Source organism: Rhinolophus sinicus, chromosome 2 (assembly GCF_057876585.1).
Source record: "Rhinolophus sinicus isolate RSI-liver-muscle chromosome 2, RSI-T2T, whole genome shotgun sequence".
NCBI classification, from domain to species: domain Eukaryota; kingdom Metazoa; phylum Chordata; class Mammalia; order Chiroptera; family Rhinolophidae; genus Rhinolophus; species Rhinolophus sinicus.
This window is the reverse complement of record NC_142502.1, coordinates 102,626,515-102,639,634: the sequence shown is the minus strand read 5'-3', so window position 1 is coordinate 102,639,634 and position 13,120 is coordinate 102,626,515. Positions and strand designations below refer to the sequence as shown.

The 13,120-nt window shown below is 40.5% G+C and overlaps 1 protein-coding gene across 8 annotated transcripts in view; it reads left to right on the top strand.

The window, feature by feature from the left end:
* The first annotated feature begins 4,150 nt into the window (after window positions 1-4,150).
* C2H6orf89 (chromosome 2 C6orf89 homolog) overlaps window positions 4,151-13,120 on the top strand; it is a 34,302-nt gene continuing 25,332 nt past the window's right edge. For 3 of the 8 annotated variants that reach the window (XR_012496566.2, XM_019738772.3, XM_019738773.3), the window contains exons 1-2: window positions 4,169-4,304; window positions 9,903-9,993. Coding sequence is in view for 1 of the 8 variants with exons in the window: in XM_019738770.3 (XP_019594329.3) it covers window positions 4,303-4,304 (2 nt within the window). In the remaining 7 variants the exon portion in view is untranslated. Of the gene's footprint in view, window positions 4,305-9,902; window positions 9,994-11,011; window positions 11,121-12,621; window positions 12,665-13,120 lie in introns of all 8 variants that reach the window. The other 5 variants (XR_012496565.2, XM_019738770.3, XM_074332866.2 and 2 more) reach the window with 4 other exon arrangements.

Sequence of the window (13,120 nt, the reverse complement as noted above, 5' to 3'; positions counted from 1 at the left end):
TGCTCAAAGTTATTAATTGTCAAGTGGGAATAAGGTTATAGGTTGCCAATATCAAACTAGACAGTGAACTCCTTGAGAGAGGAACTGGGCCTCCTTCATCTCTGTACCCTCCTCGCAGAGTACTGAGCATAGGGTGTTCAGGTTTTGCTGAGTGACTAATGGGCATAAAATATTTTAAATTGATGAGTCCTCTGCTAATGTAAGGTATAACTAATTTTACATCTCCTGCAGTCTTGTGTTCATTTGCTCTTTGTGACTCTTGAGCTGGATGGAAAAGTCTTCATCATTGGTCCATCTTGGGAGGCTTAGGGCACAGTGAGGAAGTATTGGGGTTCACAAGAATAACAGTGTCTTGCTGTCTCATTCCAAAATCCTTCCTGAGGAGGCTTGATATTTGTTGACCTTTTTGTCCCCAAGAGAACATTGGGTGTCAGTGATTTCAGGACGGAGTTGACAAAGAGGGCTTGTCTGAGTTTTAGATAATAGTTCACATTAAATTAGAGTAGCTTGTATCTACTTCATTTATTCTGTATCTTCCTGTCTACAGTAGACTCTCTCCCTTTCTTTCTTCTTGGTCTTTAATTCGGTGCGGCCTTCCATTGTTGTCTAACTATTTGTGTCAGATTCTCTTTTTTCCAAGTAAATTGTTAAGAGCCCATCTTAGGGACCACATCCTAGTTCAGTTCAGTTCAGTATTCACACAGGGCCTGTTCCCTACTGGAACCTGAACAGAGAGAGCCTCCAGTGGCTGAATGGAGATAAGGCAACAACCCACAAACAAGCAATTCTGTTACACAGGGTGCTATTACCTGGTAACCTTGTCAAAGGTTTTTCTAAATCTCCAAGGAGAGAAGCCAAACAATTTACTAAGGAAACGAGTAGATTTACCCATCATTTCCCTCCCTATCCTCTCTCCCAAACCAGTGCCTCCTCTTATGTTTCCAATCACTATTGTCCTAATCACCAGACATATCTTTGACTCCTCACACTCCCTCATCTATGTCCCCACACACATTACGGGTTACCAAGCACTTTCACAGTCATGATCTCATCTCAGTCTCCCATTGGCAAGGTTTTAGAGTGGAGGGCTCTGAGTGACCATCTGGAGGAAGCAATTAGCTTCAGGGCCCACCAGGATTTATTGCAGGCTGGAATCCAAGCCTTTCCCCTGCCTTCCTCTCCTGAGCCTTTCTACTTACTCAGCAGCCTTTCTGATCTCTTTTACCTGGGAAATGTTTCTTAAGTGGATTCTCATTCTTCCATTCCTTTTACCTAGACCATCAAAGTTGTTTTTCCCTTGAACTTTCCAAAGTTAATTTTCCTTCTTCCAATCTCGCCTTCATCCTCCACTGGCTGTATATGTCCTTAGCAGAGCTCTGATTATGTCGCATCTGTGCTCAAAAATCTTCAGTGGCTCCCCACTGACACAGATTAAAGTCCTAGCATTTGAGGCCTTCCTGGGCAAACTGATCTTTAAAGATTGTTTTTCTTCTATAAGTAGCCTTAGCCTCAGCCAGATTGACATTCCAGCTAGGGTTTCCGGGCGGGAATTCCCGCCAATTCGCGGGAATTTTTTTGCTTTCCCGAGAAAAGTTGGTCGGGAAATCGGGAAAATCGGCTCCTTGAACCCAGGTGGTTGGTAGTATTGGCCGTCACTCTGTGGAAGCGATTCATCATGGAGAACAGAAAACAGTTTGTATCTCGGGATTTGGGAACAGGAAAGCAAAAAAATTTCCTGAGAATAGGCAGGAATACCCGCCCAGAAACCCTAATTCCAGCTTCCCAGAATGTGCTCGTCTTCCCTGCTTCTGAATCTCTCAACGCTATACCTTGTGCCTGAAATGTGTCCATTATCAGTCTCCAGTGTCTGAATCCTTACAGGCCACCTCCAAGGTCACTTTTTCAAGACCTAAATCTTTTCCTGGAGCACCTACTAGCCACTAGGCACTGAGAAAGATAGAGGTGGGTCACATGCATTGTGCCCAGCCCCAAAGGAACACACATTCTAGGAGAGAAGTAAAACACACAGCAGTAAGAGAATGCAGTGATAGCGGTAATGAGGAAGCACGCGGTGCTTCCTGAGCTCTGGTTGTTCCAGTGCTGGCTTTGGGTAGCCAGAGATTTCCCTGGGAGTGATCACCTGAGCTGAGATTTGGAAAATGTTGAAGCCTCTCTGTAGATATGGAGCATTATAAAAAGCTTCGGAAGTCAGAGCTTATTTCTTGGGCTGTCCTGGAGCTGAGTGTGAAGGAATCATGAAGGATCTTGGAACTTGATTCTGAGGGCAGTAGGGACCTCTGAAGAGACAGAATCAGATTTGTACATTGGAAGTGCCACTCAGGTTGTGGTACAGAGAGTGGCAGGAAGGGCCAAGAAAACATGGGCTTTCCAGGACATCCGGACTCCCTAGAGCACTTTTTTTTTAAGTAAAAATGTAAGTTGAAGTATAATATATATCCCGAAAAGTGGACAGATCCTAAGTGTGATAGTTCAACTAATTATTACAAAATAAACCCACTTGTATAACCACTATCAAATCAAGAAAAAAAAAGTTTCCAACTACATCAATTGGTATTCCTCCCTGCTCCTCAAAAGTTAACTACTTTCTGACTTCTAAATTCATAGATTAATTTTCCCTGTTTTTGAAATTTATATAAATGGAGTCGTAAAACATTTTTTTAAATATCTGGCTTCTTTTGCTTAACATTGTTTGTGATATAGATCCATGTTGTTATATATAGTGGCCATTATCTCATTTTTCAGTGCGCACCCTGTTTTCCCAAAAATAAGACCTCGCTGGACCATCAGCTCTAATGTGTCTTTTGGAGCAAAAATTAATATAAGACCCAGTATTATATTATTTATATTATATTATATTAAGTTTTGCTCCAAAAGGCCCTAGAGCTGATGGTCCGGCTAGGTCTTATTTTCAGGGAAACATGGTAGTATTGTGTTGCATGACTATACAATATATATTCTATTGTTAATGGGCATTTGGAATGTTTCCAGATTGTGGCTGTTACAAATAATGCTGCTACAAATATTTTTACATGTATCTTCCTAAACTTGTACATAAATTTGTGGGTGTATATACCTAGAAGTAAAATTGCTGGGTCAGAGGTTATGTGTATGTTGTATTTTAGTAGTTAATACCAGATTGTTTTCCAAAGTGGCTGTAGCAATTTACTAAAAATTTTTAACAGCAACTACCAGCAATATATGAGTTGCTGTTGCTCCGCTTCCTCTCCAATGTTCAGTGTTGCCAGGCTTTTCCAGTTAAGCAATTCTAGAACCTGGATAATATCTCAATAGTCACTTCCCTAACAACTAATGATTAAGTTGAACACTTTTTCATAGGCATATTTGCCATTTAGATATCATCTTTTTGTGTTCAAATCTCCTGCCCATTTTTCTATTTGGCTCTTTTAAAAAATTTGTAGTTCTTTATATATCCTGGACACAAGCTGTTTGTTGGTTTCTTTCCCTCTATGGCTTGTCTTTTCATTCTCTTAATCCTGTCTCAGAAAGTTAACCTTTCCATAAACCTGAGGATAAATGTTATGGGGCATTTTATATCATAGGGTTGTTGAGGTGGTTTCACGAGTATAAAGTGCTTGGTAACGTCTGGCAATCAAGAGGGTCGTGTGTATATCTACTTTTTAGCTTGTCTTTCTTAGACAAGGAGCTTCCAATGGTACCGTGTTTCCCCAAAAATAAAACCTAGCCCGACAATCAGCTCTAATGCGTCTTTCAGAGCAAAAATTAATATAAGACCCGGTCTTTTTATAAGACCCAGTATCATATATCATATCATATCATATCATATATAATATTAATTTATGCTCTAAAAGATGCATTAGAGCTAATTGTCCGGCTAGGCTTTATTTTCGGGGAAACAGGGTAAGGGCCTGTCCTCCATTTACATATCTCTCCCACTCCCACTCTTTAATGCCTAACATGCTCCCTGGCATGTAGTATAAATATAAATGCTTGTTGAAGGAATCAGTTCAGGTGTGTCGTCTGTGTAGACTGAGCAGAGGAACTCCGAACGCCAGGGGGAGCAAGAACCCGTGCTCTGCAGATCTCGCGAGAGTTTCCGCATGCGCTATGACATCGCGCGTTTCTGTTTTGGGCGGAAGCATGGGGCGGGAAGAAGGAGCTACTTTAGGGCGTCCATCCTCGCCTGTAGCGTGGAGTTGCTTCCGGTTCCGCGCCCGGAAGCAGGAAGTTGTCGGCTTCTCTGCCTCGCCCGGCGGCTGTTGTCCCCGTGGCGGGAGGAGCCCAAGGGGGCGCGGGCCCCGCATGTGAGTGACTGGGGCCCGAGGCCGGGAGGGGGAGGCCGCTCCGTGACAGCGTCGCCCCCGCGACCCTCTGTGACATCCTCGCGCAGCCCCTCCTCCCTTACCGCCACTGCCACCCCTTGCCCCTACGCTGACCTATTTTCTGACCCCTGGAGTTTTGCAGAGTGACGGTGTCTCTCGGCACCTCCCCGGGGTCGACTCCCTTAAGAAATCGCCCTTTCTTTCCTTGGCTCTGCCGGGGAGAACAAAGCGAAGTCCACGCAGCTTGAACTTGTTTCGCAGGCGTCATAGCAGTGTCCTAAGCACGAGCGGTGCTAGCGAAATCTGCCCATTTGACAGATTTCTAATTTTTTGTATATTGAGAGTAGATTCCCCGCCCCCCCCCCCCCCCCCCCGGAACATATTTTTCTAGATGTAGAGGGATTATTATTTTTTTTAAGTGTGGACTTGGTATGTGATAAACATGGCATCTCGGATTTCGGAAAGGAATGTGACTTGGTTTATTGACCTGAGTAAATGAGTTGTTTGTAATCGCTTTTTAGTACAAGGAAATCCGCCTGCCTTGTGCACCATAGTATTTTAGGACTGATAATCCTACAAGCTACACTTTCTGGTTCAAGAGTCCACATAGCCTTGGTATCCGCTAATGTATTTCTTTTGTTACCACTTTATAATAGAGACTACCCTGAGACGCTTGTTATTCTGACTTCTTCTAGTTGCTCATTTGCTTGTTTCCATGGTAGAATCTCGTATGGACATCTTCCCTTGTTAACGTTGAGGTGGAGTAATCACAATTTCCCTCTAAGGAACAACATGCTTGAACCTAATTCAACTTTGAAACAGGGCTAAAAAAATTTTTTTTTCTGCCACTTTCTAAGTTCTTTTAGCTGGGCAAATTAACAGGAAAAAAAAAATCAAGATTGTAATACATCCACACAGGGAATTCACATAAGCATGAAATTCCCAAAGACGGTAAGGCAAAATTGGGTATGTATGTCATTTTGGACAAAGGAGAAGTGGGGTATGGGATCTTAGACTTCAAAAGTGAGAATGAGCCATGTGCAGGTAATTGAGGAAGAGCAGAACACCTGGCAGGTAAATTTTTGCTAGGCAACCCAGAAAACAATGGGAGGTGTTTAGTCAACAGACTCCAGCATGGAATCTTCCTGTCTAATGCTTAAGTAGCCATGTTAAGATTCCCCTTCCTTGAATTAGGTGGGTTTTTTTTTTAAATCTGAATCTCTTAGGCAGGGAATGGGGGGAGGGTCAAAGGTGCTTTCTGAATATTTTTTTAATTACCAGCTTAAAATGAGTATCCCAAAAGGCAGCTTTAGGTTGGCAAAACTTGGTCCCCTTCACTACATGGCAGCTTTGACTGAAGTTCACATAGCCCAGCTTGCCTACCAGAGAGACGCCTGTTTGTCTTGTTAGGCCCTTTCTACTTTGGACCAAAACAGATTTCAAGACCCAGTTTGAATTCTTATTCCTCCACAGTTACCTTATAGCACCATAGAGAATGTTAAAAAGTGTAACATTCCTGACCCACTAACCTAAACCTTCATTAGGCTAATGTATGTGTGTGTTGTTTTAATAGTAAGAATAAAAAATAAAATGAATAAACCATTAGTTAAATTAATTTGGGAACAGAATGATCACTTTAGGTCCTTTCTATAAATTTTTTCAACACAGTGGTCAGGTTCCATGTCTCAGAGCTGAATTTCCATGTCTGCTGTTAGTTTCTTGTGTTGTTATTTTCTCTGCTTATCTCTGCTTTCAAGAAACAATTTATTGGGAGAGGGAGACCAGGACGTAGATGTCATACAAAGTGATAGCGTTATGTTTAAGGTTCAAAGGGCAAAAATCAAGGTTGGAAAAAGTTCAGTCCTTGGACAAACCACTAGGGGCTAGGTTTTTGTCGGCAAAGGAAGTGATGTGTACAAAAGCAAGAGGATGTAAGACATGGCAGTGAAGAATGTGAGGAAGAATTGGGAAATGAGACTGAATAGGTAAGCAGTGACCAGATCAGAAAGGGCCATGCTAAGGAATTTGGAATTTATCTTAAAACAATTACTAAGTATTTAATCTGGGTATTGGAACAAATGTTTTATACACATCATTTTATTAATATAATCCCTTAACAATGTTGTTGGAAAAGCACAATTATCCCCATTTTATAAATGAAAACTTTGGGCTTAGGTTAAATCCTGTCTCCTGGCCACACAGTAGATGGAGAATCTAGTATTTCCTCCAGCTTTTCTCAACTCCTGTGTTCTTAACCACCATGCTGACTTGTTCCCCGGCAGAGCATGGGAGTCAAGGAGCTTTAAATAGATGAGTAATGTGACCCATTTAGTGTTTCAGAAAAATAAATTGTGGGAAGGGTCAAGGATGGATCCACAAAGAGGAGGAGGCCTGGAAGTATAGAGATTAAATATATCTTTGTGATGGTCTGTGGGAGAAATGTTGATTCACTGCCATCGATGTACAGCTAAAGAGAAGGTGATGAATGTGAGAACTACCGGGGGTGCCAAAGAAATGTACACATTTTAAAGATGTTATCTATGTATTACCTTTCGAAGTTGAATTGAATTATGGTAGCAATGTGTAGTATGACGTTCGCTCAGAAGATGGCGTTAATCAAATGAATGCTAGTGTCATTCATTGTGTTACAATTTTAACAGTTTTTTTCCTTTCTTAAAAAATGCGTATATATACATATTTTTTGGCACCCTCTGTATATAGCAGGTAGAATTGAGGATTTAGTGATTGGTTCATTGGAGATGAGGAAGGAGGAGGAGAGGTTTTAAATTTGGAGAGCTGGTGTTTCCATTAATTAAGAAAAGGAATATAGTAGGAGAAATCAGTTGCAGGGGGAAAATAATTCAGTTATGGACACATTACATATAGAGAACTGTAAGAAATTTGTGTCGAGTTCTGGAGAGAGTTCTAGACTGGGGAAGAGATTTGGGGCTCACTAATAGGTGGTCGTTAAAGCCACGGAGGAATGAGGTCAAGGACAACTGAGATGAATAGCTATTCAGGGGCATAGTCTCGAGAGAGAAGAGAATTATGTCCAGGTCTGAAGGCACTTGAGGGAGACCACATGTAGCCCTGGCCGCTTCTGCGTAGAAATCCGGTGATTGATAACTGAAAAAAACGACCTTTGGACTTGGCAGGTATTAGGTTGGTGCAGAAGTAATTGGTAAAAGGTTGAAAATAATTGCAAAAACCACAATTACTTTTGGCACCAACCTAATAGAAAGCCATTGCTGACCTCAGTGAAAGTAGTATTAGTGGCATGAGGAGGACAGAAATATGATTTCAACAGGTTAATAAATGAATGGAGACCGAGGAAATAAGATAAAGTGAAGCTTTTTTTTTTTTTTTTTTTTTTTTTTTTAAGGAACTTGGCTCCGAAGGGAGAGAGAGTGCAAGCACTAGAAATCTAGAGAGGAAGGATTATTATTTTTTAAATAGTAGAAACTAGAAACAGTAAGGGTAGGAGCAAGTAGAGATAATTTTTTAAATTTTAAAAGAAAAAAAGCCCGGCTTTGTTCTAGATTTAAGTAGACCAAAGAGACACAACAGCTAACTGTGACGTGTGACAGCTAATTGGTTGGGTCCTAGATTTCTAAAAAGCTAACTAGCCTCTTTTTGGACAGTTAGGGAAATTTGACTATGGACTGGATATTAGGTACTATTAGAGAATTATTAATTTAAATAGGTATGAGAGTGATGGCTAATGTTACATATAATAATGTCCTTATTCTTAGGAGATGCTGCTGAAACATTTAGAAGTGATTTCGTGCTATGTCACAGCTAACTCTCAAATGGTTCTGGTAAAAACAGACAGAAAGCAAATACGACCAGGTGTTAACAAGTGGTGAATCTAAGTAAAGGATCTATAGATGTTCATTGTACTATTTCAATTTTTCTGGAGGCTTGTAATTTTTCAGCATAAAAAGTTGGGAGAATAATGGAAGAGGCATACTTTCAGGGAGTGAAGAAAGTACCAGACTCTTCAAATCTAACTGGGCAGAGATGTCCAGAAAATGTACTGTTAGATTCAAGTGATGATAAAAGTACACAAAAGTAGAATTCTCTCAATTGTAAGTTTTAATCACTTATTGCAGTTTTAAATTGCTACTCTTTTAAATCATGTCTTAATGTTTTATCAATTATTTTTCCTTTAAATACGTTTATTAGTGGTTTTTATTACAACCCAAAGACCACATTGTTTGCCTATAGTAGAACGTATTTTCAGCTAATGGGAATCATTGGACAAAATAGAATGCAATATATTCATAACACTAAAGGACGGATTCTCATACTGTATAGGTAGCATAATACTAAAGAACCGAGTAGGGGATCTCCAACACCGATTGTTTTCAAAAGCACTTTTCAGCAGAAATATACCAGTGCGTCATCAATTACATGAAGTTTAGAGCATGCACAATGCTGTTTAAAGGACACAGGTACTTACTAAGACTGCAACCACCTCCTGGGAGTGGTAAATTCCAAACTCAGGAGTCACCTACAGTGCGGAGGGGACAACATGGAAAGATGTGTGAAGGGCCTGCATCTATTTTTGCAATCTTCTTCATAACTTGGGTGTTTTTACATGTTCATTTGCTATATTATTATCTATACCCTCTGTACAGCTAAAATACACCATTTTTTAATCAGGAGGAAAAAAAAAAAACCTAGTAGGGGAAAAGAAAATTTAATATTTCTCTGGATATTGCTCCCACTGTTGAAGATTGGGACATATTTAGATGGGCTTTTGAACTTTCTTTCTGAACTGCAGTGTTTCCCCTTTAGTGTTTTAACCAGAGGAATCCGTATTGCACGTGAGAGTTGCCTCGCTGGCAAGCTGTTTAGTTTGAAAAGCTGAGAACCTCCAGGGTGATGCCACATCAGTTATAGGACATACTGATACCAATAGAGGAATTAATTCTGTGGTAAACAGGGCAAAGGAGAGACTTACATTTAGTCTGACATCCTAACCTGTTTTCTGCTTTAAACATTTTCGTTGATCAGTTCTGTCAGTCATTCTATAGTTATGCCTCTGTCCTGTATTTTTCTACACTGAGACCCAGAAGGAATGGTAGAGAATATTTCATCAGAGCTGTCAGTTTCTTCCTCCCATTCCTGAAGTACTCCTTCAGAAGTGGACAGCCCCCTCCCTGGCTTACCTCCCCCAGACCTCTGTTGAAAGCAGGATTTTTTAACCTCAGTACTCTTAACGTTTAAGCAGGACAATTCTTTGTGGGGGAGGGCTGTCCTGTGCATTATAGTATATTTAATCTTTACCCACTAGATAGATGCCACTCGTACCCTCTCATCTTTGAGAATCCAAAATGTCTCCACATAGTACCAAATGTCCCCTGGGGATCAGAATCACGCCTGTAGTTCGGAACTCCTGTTCTAAAGCAGTGTCTCCTAATTGGGGGTGTGCCTGTAATGAGCAGGGAAGAGTGTCTGCCAACTTCTGCACCCGGGTCCCCCTCCCAGAGGTTCTGGCACTTCGGTAGGTCCCGGGTGGTGCATGATACCTTGACTTTTGTAACTGTGCCAGTAATCCTGCCTGTCCCCTTGCAGGTATAAGCTTCTGTTAAGAGTCAAGCTCACTCTTCGGAACTTTCCTCTGTGACAAAGCTCATTCTGCCAGAGTTGGACCCTCTTTCTGGAGGTAAAGGGATTGCCATCAAGCCTCGGCTGATTTCACTCAGTCCCTTCACACTTGATGCTTAACCATGACTTTGTGTTTGATTTCTCTTTTTTTAAGGGACAAGATTTTATTTTCATACAAACCCTTGTGTCCAGGGCTGACTTTCAGTAGTTTGTAGGGAGGGAGCTGCTCTGCTAGTGTGAAACCCTGACGTAAAAGGACAAGATTTTTGTTGTTTAATTAACATCATATCCACTAGATGCCAGTAGTACCCCTCCAGTGTAACAAAAAATGTCTCCAGACTTTCCAAATGTCCCCTGGCGGGCAGAATTGCCCCCAGTTGAGAATCGCTGACCTGACCTAAGGCAAAAGGAGGGCTTTTTATCAAGACCTCTATGCTTTTAGAAACTTCACTAAATTATTAGCAAATTCCCTTCCAGTAACTTGGGAAATGTGTCAGAATCTCACAGAAGGATGTACAGCTTGCAAAAATATATTCAGTATCTTAATATTGTATACTTGAATTACCAAAAAAACTATTGTTTTTGCAATTTAAAGTGGGAGTTCAATGAGATTTTTATGTGTATCAAAAGTGGGCAGAGGTTTACAAAAGTTATAAAACAGTCCTCAAAAATGGTGATAGTTGGTCCTCCTTTTAGCCTAACTGCAGTGTCCCCTTCACAGTTCCCCTAAGGACACGCCAGTATGATGTTTTTTCTGCCCGAGGTGCATATGCCCCACCTCCCAATACCTGAAAAGTCTCTATTGGAATTTTTCTAGAATTCCCTCTGCGCTCCTTGCTAGTTCTCTAGCAAGTTTTAATGGATTTTGACTAGGTATTGTTGGTTAATTTTTTGTAGTCCGACTTCATACTTTTGCATATGGCTATCCAGTGCTTAAATGAACACTATTCCTGCTTGCTTGCTTAGAATACGTATCTTTGTTAATTGAACAGGAAAAAGTTATCTCTAGAATCACTAGTTACAAAACCAAGATGTGAAGAATATTGTACTAAGTTACTGCTTTATTCTTTTTCCAGGATTCATTGTAGTTGATCTCTTTTCCAGTTCTCAGCAACTCGGTTGTGATAATCAAGGGACACGGTGTTGTGGTTTTGGAACTGCCCCCTCAGAATAGGAAAATACTTGGTAAGGGAGGCAGTATGCATAAAGGTTAAAAGCACCCACCTTGAAGTCACACTTGGGTTTGCATCCTGGCGAGTCGTGGAACCTCTCTGAGCCTTAGTTTCAACATCTGTGGAATGGGATTAATCACACCTAACTTACAGAATCACTGTGATGATTTACTGAGAGAATGTTCCTAGATTGCTTAGCAAGTGCCTGGCCTCGTAGGAGGGCCTAACTGGAACTGGAAATATAAGAATGCAGTTGGACATAAGTCTTTAGTTTCTAATGAATTGGATTTTTTCTACTTTCTGAAATGTTCATACATTCTTAAAATTTTAGAGCTAGAGGGAACTTTAAAAACCTTCTGGTTCAATCCTCTTATTTTTTGGATAAGGAAATACACCAAGTAACTTAACAGAATCATGACAGTGTAGTGTAATGAATGCCACAACAGGGGTAAGTTCAAATTCTATAAATAAACATCTTTATTGAGGTGTAATTTATATGCCATAAAATTCACCCTCTTAAAATGCGCAATTCAGTGTTTTTTTTACTATATTCACAAAGTTGTACAGCCATCACCACAATCTAAGTTTAGAACATTGTTATCATTCTAGAAAGAAACCCTGTATCTATTAACAGTCACTTCCCATTCCTCCCCAACCCTACTAGACAACTACTAGACAACTACTAATTAATTTTTGTCTTTATAGATTTACCTGTTTTTTATTTTTTGTGAATTATGGTCATATAATTATGGTTTTTTGTGACTCTCTTCTTTCACTTAGCATAATGTTTTCAGGGTTCATCTATTTTGTAGCACGGATCAGTACTTCCTTCCTTTTTACTGTTCAATAATACTCCATTGTATGGATGTACCACGTTTTATCCATCCATTCAGCTGTTCCTAGACGTTTGGGTTGCTTCCATTTTGGGGCTATTGCAAATAATGCTGCTTGAACATTTGTGTGTAAGTTTTGTGTGAATGTATGTTTTTGAATTCTCTTGGGTTCATACTTAAAAGTGGAATTGCTGAGCCATATGGTAACTATGTTTAAATTTTTGAGGAACTGCCAAACTGTTTTCCAAAGCAGCTGCTCATTTTATACTCCTGGCAGTGTACAGGGTTCCAAGTGGCAACGTCTTTGCCAACACTTGTTATTATCTGACTTTTTTAAGAAAGCCATCCCAGTGGGTGAGAAATGGTATCGTATTGTGGTTTTGATATTTATTTCCCTGCTGGCTTTTCATGCGTTTATTGACCATTTCTATATCATCTTTGTAGAATATAGTCTATTCAAATCCTTTGCTCATTCTCTAATTGGGTTATTTGTCTTTTTACTATTGAATTGTAAGAATTTTTTATGTATTCTGATAACCAGTCCCTTATCAGATGTATGATTTGCAAATATTTTCCCCCATTCTGTGGGTGGTTGTTTCACTTTCATGATAGTATCATTTGCAGAACACAAATTGTTCATTTTTGACGTAGTCCAATTTATTTTTCCTTTTGCTGCTGGAGCTGTTGTTGCTATATCTAAGAAGCCATTGCCTAATCCGGTGTGGTAAAGGTTTTCCTCTTTTCTTCTAAGAGTTTTATAGTTTTAGCTCTTAAGCTTAGGCCTTTGATCCATTGTAAGTTAATTTTTGTGTAAGGTAAAAGGAAGAGTCCAACTTCATACTTTTGCATATGGCTATCCAGTTGTCTCAGCACCGTTTTTTGAAAATACACATTTAAAAATAGAGGTTAGGGGCGGATGGGTGGCTCAGTTGGTTAGAGCGCGAGCTCTGGGCATTGGGGCTACCGGTTCGATTCCCACATGGGCCAGCGAGCAGCACCCTCAGCAACTAAAATGAAGTCAATGAGCTGCCGCTCACTTCCCGGGTGGCCAGATGGCTCAGTTGGTTGGAGTGCGGGCTCTCAACCACAAGGTTGCCAGTTCAATTCCTCGAGTCCCGCAAGGGATGGTGGGCTGCGCCCCCTGCAACTAAGATTGAACATGGCACCTTAAGCTGAGCTG